This window comes from Thalassophryne amazonica, chromosome 1 (genome assembly GCF_902500255.1).
Source record: "Thalassophryne amazonica chromosome 1, fThaAma1.1, whole genome shotgun sequence".
In the NCBI taxonomy this organism is placed as follows: Eukaryota; Metazoa; Chordata; class Actinopteri; order Batrachoidiformes; family Batrachoididae; genus Thalassophryne; species Thalassophryne amazonica.
In genome coordinates this window covers 127,573,315-127,593,798 of record NC_047103.1, presented here as the reverse complement: position 1 = coordinate 127,593,798, position 20,484 = coordinate 127,573,315, and the positions used below count along the sequence as shown (strand labels likewise).

Genomic DNA, 20,484 nt, shown 5'->3' with positions numbered 1-20,484 from the left:
AGACAACAGTATTAAACATCAAAACTAATGTTCCTGGAGGACTGTCTGTCAAAAATAATAACTGCAGTAAATCCATGCATTTCTAATAAACACTGCTCAGTTCACACTTCCATTTGTGCCAAGTGTACCCAAATAAATTTAAACACTGCCCATAAACAGCTCTCAATCAAATCACATCACTCATCTGTGTGTGTGTGTGTGTGTGTGTGTGTGTGTGTGTGTGTGTGTGTGTGTGTGTGTGTGTGTGTGTGTGTGTGTGTGTGTGTGTGTGTGTGTGAATACCTGAATTTCCTTTAGTCTCTGCTCCATAATGGGATACTCTGTTACAGCCGTGGATGGGATGGCCAGTTTGGCCTCACACTGTTGTATCCATGCCATCAATGTCAATATGGTTTCCTTATAACGAGCAGGGGGTAAGCTCTCCAAAACTGGAGGGAGACAGAAAAAGAGGATGAATTCTCACTGTGAACTTGATAAATGACAGAAAGAGACTTCTGCGCTAACAACACAAAATGGCAACCAAATTGTAGTTTTCAGCTCCAGGATAATGTTTCTGTTTTGGAATAGTGAACACAGACATGGATTAGCTCAGCTCAATCCTAGAAACATTTTCTGGTGCCACATCATTCCATCCCTACAGAACCACCCTATGTTGTGATATGCAACTACCTTGGCAGATCACTGGTCCATCCCGGCCTCCTGATGATCCATGAAGATGCTATATAGCAACCCCAGAGCACCTAAAGGTGCTATGTAGCACCAAAAGTGGTTCTCTTCTTATTTTCAGCTAGAAAACAACTTAGTGCTATTTTGAACATCTTTGTTTGTGCATATTTCCACAGCCCAATATTCAGATATGCCATCTGCAGGTATCACAATGTGCATAAACTCTACTTGAACACAGTGTTGTGCATTTACACTCATATTCCTCTTCTTCGCTCATCAAACTGAAATGAAAATATATTAAGATTGAAACAAAAGTTAAATAAAAGCAAGCAGTTTCTGGAATATAACACAGATCAGGTGGCTGGAGATGAAGAAAGAGGAGGCATTGGAGGAATGGGGAGCTCAAGTGCTACACCTCAGGGATCTCTGATGGACACTGTTCCAGTAAATGCTCTGCTGTGTGCTCTGATGCTTGCACACAGATCCATTTCCTCACCAGAAAACCTGTCACTTCTGTGATCTGAATCCACCATGTAAAGCTGGTCTCCCATTGCAGATTTTGTGGCCCTCACTGCTTTACGATTTAAAAAAATACAAAAGCAGTCTAAAATTGTGTACAAGTGATCGCAGGCTCACAACGATAATGTATGGAGTCTATGTGCTAATGTCTGTGGTCATTACTTTTCCACAAAGCTAAAATGCATCTGCTAACATCTGAAAACTGTTTTATGCTGAAGAGTGTGGCATGCTATTCATGGGATTACTGATGTATATTTCCAGAGGAGGCCAAGGGTGGTGGGCAAAGGGTGGTGGCTAAGTGATTAGTGCACTTGGTTTCAGTGCGGAAGGTTCCCGGTTCAAACCCCACCTGCCACATTTCTCCATGTAATGTGGAGTCGCATCAAGAAAGGCGTCTTGCATAAAACTTTGCTAAATCAACATGCAGACCCATCTTGGATCTGTTGTGGTGACCCTGAGTGAAAATAAGGGTGCGGGAAAGGGACTTAATATTTCCAGGAGAGATTTAGTGAATGATTCTTTGAGTTCACCACCTTGCACATACACTGACTGCACTCTGCTGGCTGATCAATGATATTGCTCTGCTCTGAAACTGAAAACAATCTCCATTGTATCTTAAATTCAGTCTTTAATTGTAGTCTGGCATCAAAATAACTGAGCAGCCAAATTCACATTCAAACAGAAATAATTTTATTCAAGATGCATGAATAAAATAACACCCAAAGTCATCTGTAAAATTCCAATAAGATAAATATTACCCCTTATCTGTACAAAGTACATCCTTTACATTATTTGTGTTTTGCCCAAAGCCACAATTTTTTGAACAAGTTTAAACTTTATTAAAGTTTATTGTGGGAGGTAATGGTCTAGTGGAGCAACATCTGGCTTGAGACTAGAGGATCCTCAGTTCAAATCCCAGCCTGACCAGACTCCCGGTGTGTAGTGCAGGGGCGGTCCTGGAGGCGGGCCGACTGGGCAGCCGCCCAGGGCGGCATCGCCGGGGGGGGGGGGCAGCATGAGCGTGCAGAAAAAAAAAAAGGTCCAAAAAAAAAAATAAAAAAATAAAACCGGGGTGGGGGGGAGTTGTCCTGACAGGGGAGTACGTGGTTACGTTATGGCAGAGCGCCCCCCCATCTCATCTCTCGCGTTAGGTGAGTAACGCTGCACAGTGCAGAGTTTGTGCAGGGGGAGGGGGGGAATCATTCAATGTTTGGATGAGGAGATGGTCGAAACGGAGTAAGACATAATCATGGATAGGAAATGATCAAAGCCAAAGAAAAAGAAAGAAGAAAAGGAGAAACGATCAAAGGAAAAAGGTATGTATTGATTTACGTATTCCCGCAGCTTCACTGTGCTTTAAACAGTGTGAACGCTCAGCATCCACACTGTTTAATAGCGAAGCAAAGACTGCAGCGAAACGAGACGAGTCACTGGATAGTGATCAGCGTGTCTGGGGGTCTATGGGGCAGTGGGCTGGCCTCGGCTGGCCCAGACGCTCAGCTTCTGCATGATGATTGGATGATCTGTCTGAGGCTGAATCCCTTTTTGATTGACAGCGAAATGAGCGAATCAGCGATCTTTTGGTGTAAACATCCATGGGAGCATTTTTTAATTTTCATTCTGTTCTGAGTTGAACCGGAGACTTTCCTAATCCTCTTGGCGGCACTTTCTTTGTTTAAAAATGACTAGCAACAAATCGACCTTCTATTTCTGGTTTGTTTTTTTGTAGCTGCTTGTGTTTGGAGACTGACTTCTATCACTCTTTCTGACTTCTATCGCAGTTTCTGTCCCTACCGAGCAGCGGGTGCTGCTGAGCTCCTCCACCATCACAAAGCACTCACAGGCGGACACACTTCACACTAGCCTTGCGCCAGTCCCAGCTAGCGAGCAAGCTAGCTAGGTAGCAAGCTGCACGTAATGGCAGACAATTTGAATGTTGTGGACTGGATTTTGGCGAAGCCATTTGATAGTCTTCCTTACAAAGAAGCCATGGTTGCTGTCATGGCTTCAGCTCTCAATGGTTTGCAGGCCAAAGTTAAAGCAATAGCCCCCAGTGCAATGTTTGTGCATTGCTATGCACACAGACTGAATCTGGTTCTGTCTCAGGGGGCTAAATGCTTATCTGAGTGCAGAATATTTTTTGCATCACTCTCTGGGTTTGCCAAATTTTTCTCAAAATCCACAAAGAGGATGTTTTTTCTTGAGTCTGCAGGCTGCTCAAGGTTGCCCAGAAATGCTCCTACTCAATGGAATTTCACATCACAGATAGTGAGCACTGGGGCAAACAATTATGATGCCCTCCTGCAAACTTTTGTATATAGACTGTTTTCCTCTTACTTCTTTTGCACTTCTTGTTATTGATGACAAATTATTGTGGTTTGCCATTTTTGCCTTTAAAGAGTGTTAACTTCTTCACTTGTTGCTTCCTGTTACTTATGATACACAATAGTGTTTGTTATTTCTTCTTATGTGTACAGTAATGGGTACAGAATTTACCTCTGTCGTTAGTTCAGTTATTTATGATACATGATTGCGCTTTACCATTTTTGCCACTTTATTGTATAGGGGTTTTTTTGTACATTTTTTGTCACTTCATGGTATTCTGTAATATACAGATTGTTTAACTTCTTTTGTTATTTATATGGTGCAACTTTAATGGCGGTTTAAGTCTTGTTCATTATGGTGAATGGTACTCTATGATGATGCAAAGTGCACGCTGTTGGTAAAACTGAATGACGTGCAATATTTTGACCATCGGGTGGTGCTGTAGTGCAGTTGTGCTTTCTTAAATACCTGTACTGTACATAGTTGTAATGTGAAGTCACTGAGTCTTTTGTTTTTTTTATGTTCAAAAACTTTATTGAAGTAATTATTGTTTATCTTTGTGTTTGTTATTGCAGCAGACATTAAAATCAGAAATTTGTTCTTAAAAATAGCTGTTGTGAGTTAATTTGTGGGATTGTGGGTGTTCTGGACGAAGTTAGTGTTTTCATGGGTGGTGGGGCGGAGGTGGTGGCCACGTTAGCGTGCGCGCGCGGGGGGGGGCATGCAGGGGGTTTCGCCTGGGGAGTAAATCACTCTAGGACCGCCACTGGTGTAGTGAGTACCTTATATGGCAGCACCGTCATATCGGGGTGAATGTGAGGCATTATTGTAAAGCCCTTTGAGCGTCTGATGCAGATGGAAAAGCGCTATATAAATACAGTCCATTTATCATTTATTAACACAGTGTTCTACAGTGCTACTTGTACCATGGATTACATCTGTTTTCAGGCCCTAACAAGGTATCCAATTTCTTTATCTGCCAACAACGTACACAATCGGAGACAAAAATTTCGACCAATTTGAGTTGTTACTGCCTAAGATTCAAACGCACATGACCCTCAAAAGGAATGACAGATGACAATGTGATTGGTGCAATACACTTTACACCCAAAACACACCAGTGTTTGGTATGATTCAAAATGATCAATTAAGACACTAAATACAGGCCCTTTACACTCTGTGCATCAAGAGTGCATCTTTATCCATTTCCTCCAAAGAGCCATTCTAAATATCCCATGAAGAAACAGGCTAACATTTGACCTACACTTTTAACCAATTTTCTCATAATCAAATCTCTCAAGACCATAATTACACCAAGTATGGTCTATATTGAAATCAAACTCTTGAGTTATGTTCACACTCATACAGCCACTAAATTGGAATCACTGACCTCTGCACACACTACATCAATGTGTGTGAAAATTGTGTATAGGTTATATTTAAGGTATGACCCAGTGATGTGATTCATACTACAGTAATGTATGCAGAAAACAAACCATCTTTTCATGTTGTTCAATTTAAATTGAAATTCAACTTCAATTTATTTGATTTATACAGCACCAAATCAACAAAGCCACTTCAAGGTGCTTCACATGAGTTAGGTCTAACCTTACGAACCCCTAGAGCAAGCACACAGGCAAGAGTGGTAAGGAAAAACTCCTTCTGATGATGCTGATGAAGAAACCTCAAGCAGACCAGACTCAGAGGGGTTACAGTTACAAGGTTTTTACAAAGTTTTTACCAAGATGAAGAAACAGGAAACAGAAAAACCACAATAGCATCAAAAACAAAGTGCATTACTGAGATGAGCATGCAGTCAGAGTGTTGTGACATAAGTCCAGAGCCCTGGGGATGCAGGGACAGCGTTCTTTTGATTGGTCTCCAATCAAAACAACGGTATGACATCACACAGACCTCTACTCACTATAAGTTACACATACACACCATTTTAAAAGTCCTCTTCTGTCAGCTGGTGGCTCTCAAAACACTTCTAGCAGCTTCACCTCATTCACTCACTCTGCCTGTTTGTCACCATCTTTTCTCTATCTCTGTAATTTTCACAGTGGCTGTGAATATTTTTTCCTCATAACTCTCCATCATTGATATAAATAGCTCTCTGCACTCATTTTGTCACAGCGCCTGTCTGATTTAGTTTTGTTGTCTTGATGGCCACAGCTTTCTGGTTCATTAAGGCTCATTGCCGTCACTTTGCCTGAAAATCCACAAAGTGCACACAAACACGCCGAGAGCAGCACAATAAATTACACTGAAATGACTCACACCAAGTGACAATCTCACGAGCTGCTTATCAATATGTTCAAATAGTCTGAGTCAGTGAACATGAAAAGCGAGCTGTACAAGTGGCCTGATGGCACAGGAGCCACCATTCTTCATGTAGCTTTAGACCTCCAAATTTTCCTTATCCAATGTGTCCAAAACAGTTTCATCTTCTTTTTACGGTCACACTTATTTTCCATGTTGTTTATTTAACCTCTGTGTTTCCCCCCCTTGGGGTGTGAACTCACGATCTCCCAGACTAGTGCAGCAGATAAACAATCCTACAAATGGTGATAGAAGAACCAAATTTGGCACAAATACTCTTTAGACATTACTCCTTTGAAAAAAACAACAACAATTGGCCACCTGAATTTTCAATGGACATCCGGGTAGGGTCAATTGAAGAAACTTACAAGGGTCAAAATGAAAACATGCTCCAATGATACTGAAAAATTTACCACATTGTCTGATCATAAATATTTCATAAAGGTATAGTTTGGACTATATATGACCGTATGAATGGGGTAAAAACAAAGGTCAATTTCAGTTTGTACGGGGGACAAAATGTTCTTGTAACTATCTGATCTTACCCTAGCTGATTTTCAAAATGGCTGATGCACAAAATGTTCTTGTATTTGGCTCAACTACGAGGTGTGTCAATAAAGTAACGGTCCTTTTTATTTTTTTCAAAAACTATATGGATTTCATTCAGATGTTTTTACGTCAGACATGCTTGAACCCTCGTGCGCATGCGTGAGTTTTTCCACGCCTGTTGGTTACGTCATTCGCCTGTGAGCACGCCTTGGGAAGGAGTGGTCGCGCCCCCTCATCAGATTTTCATTGTCTGGAAATGGCGGAATGAAAAGGACTTTTTTCCATCAGAATTTTTTCAGAAGCTGTTAGAGACTGGCACCTGGAAGCCATTTGAAAAATTTATCTGGCTTTTGGTGAAAATTTTACGGGCTTCACAGAGAATAAGGACTGTTACTACAGCTTTAAGGACTGCTTTAAGGATGGTCGGTTCCTTTGTCTCGCTTCCAAAGCGAATCGGTCTTTACGCGCGAAGCCTCCGCGCGGCTTTCCATGACAAAATCTCTTGTCAAAAGTGAAATCTACTGGAAAATGGCTGATGTCCAGCTCTTGTGATAACCAGAGAAAGAGCACACGATGGTCTCGTATCCACAGAGCCATCAGCTTAGAAATGATCCGGTGGTTTGTGCCGAGTTGTCGCAGCTCGGAGCACGGTGCGCCGACCATCCTTAAAGCAGTCCTTAAAGCTGTAGTAACAGTCCTTACTCTCTGTGAAGCCCGTAAAATTTTCACCGAAAGCCAGATAAATTTTTTGAATGGTTTCCAGGTGCCAGTCTCTAACAGCTTCTGAAAACATTCTGATGGAAAAAAAGTCTTTTTCATTCCGCCATTTCCAGACAATGAAAATCAGACGAGGGGGCGGGACCACTCCTTCCCAAGGCGTGCTCACAGGCGAATGATGTAACCGACAGGCGTGGAAAAACTCATGCATGCACACGAGGGTTCAAGCATGTCTGACGTAAAAACATATGAATGAAATCTATATAGTTTTTGAAAAAAATAAAAAGGACCGTTACTTTATTGACAGATCTTGTATCTGATCCTTTTATAATCTGTCTAAATGATAAAACCATCTGATATTTTTATAGCTGTCTAATTGATAAAAACTCAGCCACATGGGGTGTGCAGCCAGTACATTCTGAGTGCCGGTCCCAAGCCCAGATAAATGAGGAGGGTTGCGTCAGGAAGGGCATCCGGCGTAAAACAAGCCAACCGAACTATGCAGACTCAGAATCGAATTCCCATACCGGATCGGTCGCGGCCCGGGTTAACAGCGTCCACCACCGGTGCTATTGCCCAACAGGGTGCCGGTGGAAATTGGGCTACTGCTGGGCGAAGACGACGAAGAAGAGGAGGAAAACGTTGCCACGAACAGTGGGAGAAGAAGAAAACTAGAAGGGTGGAAATGAGAGTGGGGACTTTGAATGTTGGTAGTATGACTGGTAAAGGGAGAGAGGTGGCTGATATGATGGAGAGGAGAAAGGTAGACATATTGTGTGTGCAAGAGAGCAAGTGGAAGGGAAGTAAGAGCAGGAGCATCGGCGGTGGGTACAAGTTGTTGTACCATGGTGAGGACAGGAAGAGAAATGGTGTTGGGGTCATTTTAAAGGAAGCGTATGTTAAAAGTGTGTTGGAGGTTAAGCGAGTGTCTGACAGGGTGATGAGTGTGAAGTTGGAAATTGAAGGGGTGATGAATATCATCAGTGCATATGCCCCACAGGTTGGTTGTGAGATGAAGGAGAAAGAAGATTTCTGGAATGTGTTAGATGAAGTGGTGGAGAGTGTGTCCAAGCATGAAAGAGTGGTGATAGGAGCAGACTTCAATGGGCATGTTGGTGAAGGGAACAGAGGTGATGAGGAAGTAATGGGTAGATATGGTATCAAGGATAGGAATGGAGAAGGACAGATGGTAGTTGATTTTGCAAAAAGGATGGAAATGGCTGCGGTGAATACCTACTTTAAGAAAAGGGAGGAGCATAGGGTAACATATAAGAGTGGAGGAAGGTGCACACAGGTGGACTACATTCTTTATAGGAGATGCAAGCTCAAAGAAATCACAGACTGTAAGGTGGTAGCAGGAGAGAGTGTCACTAGACAGCACAGGATGGTTGTTTGTAGGATGACTTTAGAGGTAAAGAAGAAGAAGAGAGTGAGAGCTCAACAAAGGATCAGATGGTGGAAGCTGAAGGAGGAAGACTGTTGTGTGAAATTTAGCGAGCAGGTGAGAGAAGCACTGGTTGGAGGGGAAGCAATTTTGGACAACTGGAAAACTACTGCAGATGTGGTGAGGGAGACAGTTAGGACAGTACTGGGTATGATATCTGGACAGTGGAAGGAAGACAAGGAGACTTGGTGGTGGAATGAAGAGGTCCAGGAAAGCATAAGGAGAAAGAGGTTGGCGAAAAAGTTTTGGGATAGTCGGAGAGATGAAGAAAGTAGACAGGAGTACAAGGAGATGCGGCGTAAGGCAAAAAGAGAAGTGGCAAAAGCAAAGGAAAAGGCATATTGCGAGCTGTACAAGAAGTTGAATAGTAAGGAAGGAGAAAAGGACTTGTACCGATTGGCCAGACAAAGGGACAGAGCTGGAAAGGATGTGCAGCAGGTTAGGGTGGTAAAAGATGCACATGGTAATGTGCTGACAAGTGAGGAGTGTGTGCTGAGAAGGTGGAGGGAATATTTTGAAGAGTTGATGAATAAAGAAAATGAGCGAGAGAAAAGGCTGGATGATGTGATGAGAGTAAATCAAGAAGTACAAGAGATTAGCAAGGAAGAAGTGAAGGCTGCTATGAAGAGGATGAAGAGTGGAAAGGCAGTCGGTCCAGATGACATTCCAGTGGAGGCATGGAAATGTCTAGGAGAGATGGCAGTAGAGTTTCTAACCAGATTGTTTAATAAAATCTTGGAAAGTGAGAGCATGCCTGAGGAGTGGAGACGAAGTGTGCTGGTTCCTATTTTCCAGAACAAGGGTGATGTGCAGAGCTGCAGTAACTACAGAGGCATAAAGCTGATCAGCCACAGCGTGAAGTTATGGGAAAGAGTAGTAGAAGCTAGGCTTAGAAAACAGGTGAAGATCTGTGAGCAGCAATATGGTTTCATGCTGAGAAAGAGCACTACAGATGCAATGTTTGCTCTGAGAATACTGTTGGAAAAGTACAGAGAAGGACAGAAAGAGTTACATTGTGTGTTTGTGGACTTAGAAAAAGCTTATGATAGGGTGCCCAGAGAAGAGTTGTGGTATTGTATGAGGAAGTCTGGAGTGGCAGAGAAGTATGTTAGGGTAGTGCAGGACATGTACAAGAATAGTGTGACAGCGGTGAGATGCGCAGTCGGAATGACAGACTCATTCAAGGTGGAGGTGGGATTACACCAAGGATCAGCTCTGAGTCCTTTCTTGTTTGCAGTGGTGATGGACAGGTTGACGGATGAGATCAGACAGGAGTCCCCATGGACTATGATGTTTGCAGATGACATTGTGATCTGTAGTGAGAGTAGAGAGCAAGTTGAGTCTAGTCTGGAGAAGTGGAGATATGCTTTGGAGAGAAGGGGAATGAAAGTCAGTAGAAGCAAGACTGAGTACATGTGTGTGAATGAGAGGGAGCCCAGTGGAATAGTGCAGTTACAAAGAGTAGAAGTGGTGAAAGTAGATGAGTTTAAATATTTGGGGTCAACTGTTCAAAGTAATGGAGAGTGTGGTAGAGAGGTGAAGAAGAGAGTGCAGGCAGGGTGGAGTGGGTGGAGAAAGGTGGCAGGAGTGATTTGTGACCGAAGAATATCAGCAAGGGTGAAGGGGAAAGTTTACAAAACAGTAGTGAGACCAGCTATGTTGTATGGTTTAGAGACAGTGGCACTAACAAAAAGACAGGAGGCAGAGCTGGAGGTGGCAGAGCTGAAGATGTTGAGATTCTCTTTGGGAGTGACAAGAATGGACAAGATTAGGAATGAACATATCAGAGGGACAGCTCAGGTGGGACGGTTTGGAGACAAAGTCAGAGAGGCGAGATTGAGATGGTTTGGACATGTGCAGAGGAGGGACCCAGGGTATATAGGGAGAAGGATGCTGAGGATGGAGCCACCAGGCAGGAGGAGAAGAGGGAGACCAAAGATGAGGTTCATGGATGTGCTGAGAGAGGACATGCAGGTGGTTGGTGTGACAGAGGAAGGTACAGAGGACAGGGTGAGATGGAAACGATTGATCTGCTCTGGCGACCCCTCACGGGAACAGCCGAAAGACAAAGAAGTCTAATTGATAAAAACAAAGTATTCACGTTTATTTGGAAAAGAATCAGCATGATGGAACACTCTGAGTTACTGTGTGACACTACACTATATTGCAGACATACACAAACACTATAAGATTTTTAAATAAGAACTTTCAACGCAACGTGAGCACCCGCTAATACCCGCCTACTTCACTTTGCAGCCAATTACATAGATGCTGATTCACAACAGTCTAAGAGCCTCCCACATGGGGCTGGTTGAAGGAACAAAAGTTAGGGTAGAGAGAAATTCTGGACTGTTGGTCCAGATGTTTGCATGTGATCTGGTCCAAGACCCCAGCGCTGCAGATGACTCTGTATCAGGTTTTGAACTTTCTTCAATACAATATCTAAACTTTAAAGTCTGTTTCCTGTCCAATTCTTTCTGAGATCACTCACCACAATAAAAGAACCTAACAGAAATGTTGTTTCCACCCATTTGTGGCATTGAGTGAGATTTGATGCATTCTGAGGCCTTTTTACCGCTTTGGGACAGTTGATTCTTTAATACTGCACATCGTGGCCACATTTGAAGGTAAGCAGGAGCCTTTTCTAATTTTGGCCGAGCTAAGGCTCATACATTCTTCAGTGTTGAATGGATCTGCGGTCATGATTCTGGTATGATAAATTGACGGACTGATGTTGAATGAATATTGTTGATCCGAGTTTTTTTCACTGAAAAGAGAGTTATCGCCAACCAGCTGGTGAGCCATGAGTTTCAGTCCTTGGAAGGTGCCGGCAAACATGCTCCTAAAATTAAGGTTAAAGACCTTGGAAAAGGGGAATTTCCTTTACAAAAAGGGGGGTTCCCGCTTTCCTTAAATACTGGGTTAATGTCCCTGAGGTGAAGCCAGCGTGCTCCCGCTAAACATGGGGCCGGGTGTCCCGGTGAACGGCCCTTCACAAATTTGTCTATTGGTGTCCTGATTTTTGTTGTAAATTTTGTAAATACTGGCTTAAAGTCCCTGAGGTGAAGCCAGCGTGCTTCCTCTAAACATGGGGCCAAGCGTCCTGGTGAGTGGCGCTTCACGAATACGTCTACCTGTGTCCTGATTTTTGTTGTAAATTTTGTAAATACTGGGTTAAAGTCCCTGAGTGTGGCTGGCGTGCCCAATCTAAACATGGGGTCTGGCGTCCAAAATGAATGGCGCTTCATGAACACGTCTATCAGTGCCTGATAACATTGTTAAATGTGCCCTTTGTCGAATAAATGTGGAAGCTGGCGAGTGTGTTTTTGTTTGTTGAGTGAGTCTGACCACGTTGTAATTTCTTTGCTTGTCCGCATACATTGTTCATCGAGTTATATTTGCTTTGCTTTGTCCGTGTGCATGGGGGAAGTTTTCTGAGCAGCGGGGGAACAGCTGACGAGCTGCGCTTATCAGTTATAAACTGTAGAAATCCTCATTTTTCCTGATTATTTGTTTTGAGGGATATTTGTGCCGGGAATTGGTACGGTGGGATTAGCCGATGAATGTGAGTTCATTCATTGTGGAATGTTAAAGTGATTCGGCCTTTGTTTGGTTGGAAGTGGCGCTAATTTATGAGCAGTTGCGAGCAAACACTGCCATTAGCCACTAAATGATAGCTGAAATGTGGTTTGCAAACATGCTGCCATTAGCTTCCAACCGGTAGATGCTAATTGGCTAACTGGTCTTAAATAACTAACGTGGTAACGTGGGGCTGTTTGTGTATGAGTTACTACGAGAACTAATGAGGATTATAGAGGCATGTTTGTGGTGCAGACAAGGCTGCTAAAAGCCCATTATCTGAGCACCTGGCAGCTACGAGGGACCTGAGAGGCTATTTTTGGAGCAGCTGCCCTCTTGTGCACACAATTCCACCTACTTTGTGTGCCAGATGCTTTATATAAAATAATTCTTTTGTAGCGGATTAATCATTTTCTGGTAAACCTTGGATGTTGAAAACACCTCTAATCCCTTCTAGAACCACAGAAGACTGTTTCATCTGGACCCTTTTTTTCCTCTGTCTCCTGCTCAATGAGGAATGTATTTTGGAACAGCTTAAAGGTAACTATTTTTAATGTTTTTATAGCTTGGTAAAACAGTTGCATGTTCATTCCTAGCTGTAAAAGTATGTTTATGATAGATTTAATATCTTGTTAATAGATCAGATGAGCTCTGCCTGTGTGTGCGCACTGATGGAATGACTGGCACCCAAGACAAGCATCTAATTGATGTGATTAATTAGATTACATTAGATTAATTATTAATATTTTGTGGCTCCACTAATAGACATGTATGATACAATTAAAATATAATAAGCTTTTATTTGTTTGCAGAGATATTGATAAATACAGTCATGATAAAACTAACTAATTTCATAAGGATAATGATGGATGTAACGATTGCACATCTTAGGATGGACTGGTTTGACATTTACTATACTGATATTACAGATATATATTATATGAATAGCTTATTTCTTTCACTTCCTACATATATGTATAAAATACATGCTGGCCATTTGCGTCTGTTGATGGACCATGGGGCTAGAAGTTTTAGGATGTTTTCATATGTAAGTAATGATGCCAGTAGATAAATAATCAATTGTTATGAATAAATACATGGCTGAAACCCATGCTAAAGACATTTGGCAGTTTTTAAATAAAACTGTCGATGGGCAGACAGTTGTTAAATAATAATATGTTTATTCACACAACATATACATGTTGGCATGAAAGAATAATTATAATGAATTAAGAAATAGAAAAAAAAACAACAAACAATTTAGGACATAAAATTTCAAACTAAAAGGTAACAATAAAAAATAAATAAAATATACATTGCAGGAACACTGTGGGATATATACAATCTATAAATATGGAGTATTTAATACAATCCTGGATAGAACCATATAACCTTCTGATTCTTTCTGAAAGTTACTGCAGAAGGTAGATAGGATTTCTGAAGATATTGTCACCCACAGATCTAACAAGGTCATATTTGCAAAATTACTATATCTCGTGTACAAGCTTACTTCTAAAGGTACACAGTCTGATATCATAGCCACAATAGCACCATGAGTTTGAGGGTGTATCCTCCATAGTTTTCTAAGGGTCTTACACCAGGAAATACAAATCACATTGTAGTCAATGTACCTAAAATCACTGAGTAATATACTGAATTGTTTCCAAAATTGACCAATTGCCTTCCTAACCATACTTTTGGTATCCACAGAGCTGACTGTATGTCCAGGATGGACTGCCTTATCTGTTTTATAAATATCTGAACCATTAACACTCACAAAACCATTGCATTCTTGACATTTAAAGCCTTTAAACACCATAAATATATATATTTTTTGCCATTAAATTAAAATTAAATAAATTAAATGTAATATCAAATTTTAAGGCATAATTTTCAGATATTTTAATGAGATTTTGAAGAGCCTTTTTGGTAGGAGCTAAATCATCACTGCAATGCAAACAACCAACATACAACCAAAATAATTTTTCCCAAGATAACATCTGATACCACTTTCTTCAGTTAATTAACAAATCATCAATGTATACAGAAAACAGAATGGGAGAAAGAACTCTATCTTGTTTCACCCCATTAGATACAGAAACATTTTCACTAACATAGTGTAACCATTTTACTTTAAGTACATGATTGTGTACATGAAAAATAATAACCTAGATACAATAGGAGAAATATTTTTGGCTAACAATTTTTGAAATAGTTTGTTGTAGTTCAATGTCACAAAAACACAATTTTTCTTGTAGTTATAATAACTTATGACCTCACTGATGACAAAGGTGCATTGAGTAGTGGAAACACCTGGTTTGAAATCAATCTGCAGGTCACAGCTCATTAATGCTTGTTTTCCTTTTACTAGAATAATGATAAAAACAATTTTTCCAAAAATGCTGCTCAAGGTACGATAATTATTTGGAGATCATGCTCTTATTTTTTAAAACTGAAACCATTGCTTCTGTTATCATACTCGATAATAAATTTGTTTGCAGCATATATTATATGATGTGATTGCATACCTTCATTTCTGTCAGATTTACCATGTTTCAGTTGATGAACTGCTTTGGAAACTTCATGTATGGAGATTTTATACTCAACTTAATACCCTTATTAATTCTATTTGAAATTTTCTGATATATATCATTCATTTCAGAGACACTGTTAAACAAATTTTTATATTTATTACAAAAATTCCAGCAATTTCAGCATTATCAGTACCCGGCATTATTGCTTGGTGATACATTATTTCTGCCTTTAATTTTGCTAACTTCCTTAAAGAATATTCATCTTATTTTTATGCAAATACTAACATGAAACCCTGTGTCTCAGATTTATTAATACTACTGTAGCAAAAGAGATTTCCTTAAACCACCCCCATATCAAATGTGCGAAGTTAAAGCTCTGCTTTGAGTCTCCAGGTGATGCTGAAACAGACTTGGAGAATTGGAGCCTGGCACCACTGGACCGTATGCTATGGAGAAATCAACTCCGTCAACCTGATATAGACAGAATAGGGTCTATGATTAGGGTCTACATTAACGGATCTCACTTTGTTACTAAAGCTATCACATGGTTACGCTGTGCTCAGGGATTCCTTAGGAATGTTTAGATATATTTTATACTTTTGATACAATTTAATGTTTGTTTATTTTTCACCGAATAGCCACACATTATTAGAATTTTCACACTGTCTGTAGCATGGCCCAAGGAGAGGGTCACCCCTTTGAGTCTGGCCTGCTTGAGGTTTTTTCCTCAAATCATTCATTCATTCAAATAATCAGAGCTTGAGGTTGATCATTCATTCATTCAAATCATCAGAGGGAGTTTTCCTTGCCACTGTCGCCTGTGTGCTTGCTCTTGGGGTTGGTTAGACCTTACCTTTTTTGGTTTTGATTCGGCGCTGTATAAATAAAAATAAATTTAAATCAAATTAACTGAAATTGAACTAAATAAATATAAATTGGAATCAAACTAATTAAATTTGAATTAGCTAGGACTCACATAGATTACATATACTTTTGGGTGTTTTGTTATTTTCCTATTTTACTTGTATTTTTTTTTCTTTCGCCACTTTCTTTATTTGTTTTGTTTTATTTTTGCACCTCACTGTGATTTTTTTTCTTTTCTTCTTCTTCTTTAGTGACGTGACTAAGGTCACATCAACAAGGGGAGTTGTAAGTGTGTTCCATGATGCATAGCACAAAATAGCAGATGCACATCCAAAATGTCCTTGTAACTATCTGATCTTACCCTAGCTGATTTTAAAAATGGCTGATGCACAAAATGTTCTTGTATTTGGCTCAACTATCTGATCCTTTTATAAGCTGTCTAACTGATAAAACCATCTGATATTTTTATAGCTGTCTAATTGATAAAAACAAAGTATTCATGTCTATTTGGAAAAGAATCAGCATGATAGAACACTCTGCGTTACTGTGTGACACTACACTATATTGCAGACATACACAAACACTACAAGATTTTAACATAGCAACCTTGAACGCAGCTTGATCAGACACCCGCTAATACTTCACTTTGTAGCCAGTCACACAGACACTGATAAACAATAGGCTAAGAGCTGCCCACATGGGGCTGCCTGAAGGAACAAAAGTTGGCATAGAGAGAAATTCTGTGCTCTCTGTCCAGATGTTTGTGTGTGGTCTGGTTCAAGACCCCAGCGCTGCAGATGACTCTCTGTACCAGGGTTTGAATCTTCTTCAATACAACATCTAAACTTTGAAGTCCGTTTCCTGTCCAATTCTTTTGAGATCACTCACCACAATAAAAGAAATATATATTTTTTTATAATATAAAAATGTATTTTATAATATATAAAAGCTAATAGGATAATCAATGGAATAGTTTTGACTGCGTTGAATGCTTGGTCTGCAAGGTAAAGGTCAAACAATGTTGACATCCACTGGATTCTATGACATGTAACATATGTTACCCTGGAATGTGATAATGAAGCATGACACATGGTGTAAGCTATTCCTTTTTAAAACCATATTAACTCAACCAATAATTTGCATCACATGTTACCAAAATTGGAGCAACTTGAACTTTTGAAGCCTGTACAAACTGAAATTGACCTTTGTCACTATTCTTGCAGTTTTTATTCCATTATTTCATAACATTCAGTCATAGATAGTCCAAATTACACCTTTTTGAAATCTTTATGGTTAGACAAATAATGTGGTATAGTTTTTAGTATGACTGGAGCATCTTTTAATTTTGACTCCTGTGTAATTCTTCAACTGACCCGACCAGGCTGCCCATTGAAAATTCAGGTGGCCAATTGTTTTTTTTTTTTTTCAAATGAGTAATGTCTAAAGAGTATTTGTGCCAAATCCGGTGCTTCTATCACCATTTGCAGGATTCCTCAGTAAATATTCTGTTATCTGCTGCACTAGACTCTAATCAAGAGTCTAAAACCCATGAGATCTAATGTGTCTTATCGTTGGGGAGGGAGGTTTCCTGACTGCATATGCACAGTACTCTGGCTTGCCTCTGTCACACTTGTACAATGTATTCAGAAAGGATACACATTGCAGCACTTTTTCCATATTTTGTTATGTTACAGCCTTATTCCAAAATGGAGTAAATTAATTTTTCACCTCAAAATCCTACTCACAACACCTTATAACGACAACATATAAAAGGGTTTTTTATTCTTGCAAATTTATTAAAAAGAAAACGAAGAAATCACATGAACATAAGTAATAGGGATCGACCGATAATAGCCAATTATCAGCCCAACTGATTATTGGTCTATCCTTAATAAGTATTCAGACCCTTTGTTCAATACTTGGTTGATGCACCTTTTGCAGCAATTACAGCCTCAAGTCTTCTTGATTATGATGCTACAGGCTTGGCACACCTATCTTTGGGCGGTTTTTGCCCATTACTCTTTACAGCACTTCACAAAGTCCATCAGGTTGGATGATGGAAACATGCACAGACACTTTCAGATATCTCCAGGAATGTTCAATCGGATTCAAGTCTGGGATCTGGCTGGGCCACTCAATGACATGGTGCAGAGCTGGAAGGAAGTGTGGCGCAGAGTTGTCCTGAAGCCACCCCTTTGATATCTTGGCTGTGTGCTTAGGGTCACTGGCCTGCTGAAAGATGAACCGCCCCCCCGTCTGAGGTCAAGAGTGCGCTGGAGCAGGTTTTCATCCAGGACGTCTCTGTACATTGCTGCATTCATCTTTTTTTTAATCCTGACTAGTCTCCCAGTTTCTGCTGCTGAAAAACATCCCCACAGCATGATGCTGCCACCACCATGCTTCACTGTGGGGATGGTGCCTTCATTTCCAAACATCTCCATCTCCAAACATCTCCAACATCAACGTCTCCAAACATGATGCCTGGCATTCACACCAAAGAGTTTAATCTTTGTCTCATCAGACCAGAGAACTTTATTTCTCATGATCTGAGAGACATTCAGGTGTCTTTTGGCAAACTCAAACTGATATACGAGGTCTGTCAATAAAGTATAGGTCCTTTTTATTTTTTCAAAAACTATATGGATTTCATTCATATGTTTTTACGTCAGACATGCTTGAACCCTCGTGCGCATGTGTGAGTTTTTCCACGCCTGTCGGTGACGTCATTCGCCTGTGAGCACTCCTTGTGGGAGGAGTCGTCCAGCCCCTCGTCGGAATTCCTTTGTCTGAGAAGTTGTTGAGAGACTGGCGCTTTGTTTGATCAAAATTTTTTCTAAACTTGTGAGACACATCGAAGTGGACACGGTTCGAAAAATTAAGCTGGTTTTCGGTGAAAATTTTAACGGCTGATGAGAGATTTTGAGGTGATACTGTCGCTTTAAGGACTTCCCACGGTGCGAGACGTCGCACAGCGCTCTCAGGCGGCGTCGTCAGCCTGTTTCAAGCTGAAAACCTCCACATTTCAGGCTCTATTGATCCAGGACATCGTGAGAGAACAGAGAAGTTTCAGAAGTCGGTTTCAGCATTTTATCCGGATATTCCACTGTTAAAGGAGATTTTTTTAATGAAAGACGTGCGGACGGATTGCAGCGTCGGCTCGCAGCTATGTTGTATGGTTTAGAGACAGTGGCACTAACAAAAAGACAGGAGGCAGAGCTGGAGGTGGCAGAGCTGAAGATGTTGAGATTCTCTTTGGGAGTGACAAGAATGGACAAGATTAGGAATGAACATATCAGAGGGACAGCTCAGGTGGGACGGTTTGGAGACAAAGTCAGAGAGGCGAGATTGAGATGGTTTGGACATGTGCAGAGGAGGAACCCAGGGTATATAGGGAGAAGGATGCTGAGGATGGAGCCACCAGGCAGGAGGAGAAGAGGGAGACCAAAGATGAGGTTCATGGATGTGCTGAGAGAGGACATGCAGGTGGTTGGTGTGACAGAGGAAGGTACAGAGGACAGGGTGAGATGGAAACGATTGATCTGCTCTGGCGACCCCTCACGGGAACAGCCGAAAGACAAAGAAGTCTAATTGATAAAAACAAAGTATTCACGTTTATTTGGAAAAGAATCAGCATGATGGAACACTCTGAGTTACTGTGTGACACTACACTATATTGCAGACATACACAAACACTATAAGATTTTTAAATAAGAACTTTCAACGCAACGTGAGCACCCGCTAATACCCGCCTACTTCACTTTGCAGCCAATTACATAGATGCTGATTCACAACAGTCTAAGAGCCTCCCACATGGGGCTGGTTGAAGGAACAAAAGTTAGGGTAGAGAGAAATTCTGGACTGTTGGTCCAGATGTTTGCATGTGATCTGGTCCAAGACCCCAGCGCTGCAGATGACTCTGTATCAGGTTTTGAACTTTCTTCAATACAATATCTAAACTTTAAAGTCTGTTTCCTGTCCAATTCTTTCTGAGATCACTCACCACAATAAAAGAACCTAACAGAAATGTTGTTTCCACCCATTTGTGGCATTGAGTGAGATTTGATGCATTCTGAGGCCTTTTTACCGCTTTGGGACAGTTGATTCTTTAATACTGCACATCGTGGCCACATTTGAAGGTAAGCAGGAGCCTTTTCTAATTTTGGCCGAGCTAAGGCTCATACATTCTTCAGTGTTGAATGGATCTGCGGTCATGATTCTGGTATGATAAATTGACGGACTGATGTTGAATGAATATTGTTGATCCGAGTTTTTTTCACTGAAAAGAGAGTTATCGCCAACCAGCTGGTGAGCCATGAGTTTCAGTCCTTGGAAGGTGCCGGCAAACATGCTCCTAAAATTAAGGTTAAAGACCTTGGAAAAGGGGAATTTCCTTTACAAAAAGGGGGGTTCCCGCTTTCCTTAAATACTGGGTTAATGTCCCTGAGGTGAAGCCAGCGTGCTCCCGCTAAACATGGGGCCGGGTGTCCCGGTGAACGGCCCTTCACAAATTTGTCTATTGGTGTCCTGATTTTTGTTGTAAATTTTGTAAATACTGGCTTAAAGTCCCTGAGGTGAAGCCAGCGTGCTTCCTCTAAACATGGGGCCAAGCGTCCTGGTGAGTGGCGCTTCACGAATACGTCTACCTGTGTCCTGATTTTTGTTGTAAATTTTGTAAATACTGGGTTAAAGTCCCTGAGTGTGGCTGGCGTGCCCAATCTAAACATGGGGTCTGGCGTCCAAAATGAATGGCGCTTCATGAACACGTCTATCAGTGCCTGATAACATTGTTAAATGTGCCCTTTGTCGAATAAATGTGGAAGCTGGCGAGTGTGTTTTTGTTTGTTGAGTGAGTCTGACCACGTTGTAATTTCTTTGCTTGTCCGCATACATTGTTCATCGAGTTATATTTGCTTTGCTTTGTCCGTGTGCATGGGGGAAGTTTTCTGAGCAGCGGGGGAACAGCTG

At 41.1% G+C, this 20,484-nt stretch overlaps 1 protein-coding gene across 1 annotated transcript in view; it reads right to left on the bottom strand.

The window, feature by feature from the left end:
- dmd (dystrophin) overlaps positions 1 to 20,484 on the bottom strand; it is a 1,392,820-nt gene that overhangs the window by 691,891 nt on the left and 680,445 nt on the right. Inside the window, exon 25 of the mRNA XM_034174291.1 lies at positions 283 to 428. Within this exon, the coding sequence (XP_034030182.1) occupies positions 283 to 428 (146 nt within the window). The remainder of the gene's footprint in view (positions 1 to 282; positions 429 to 20,484) is intronic.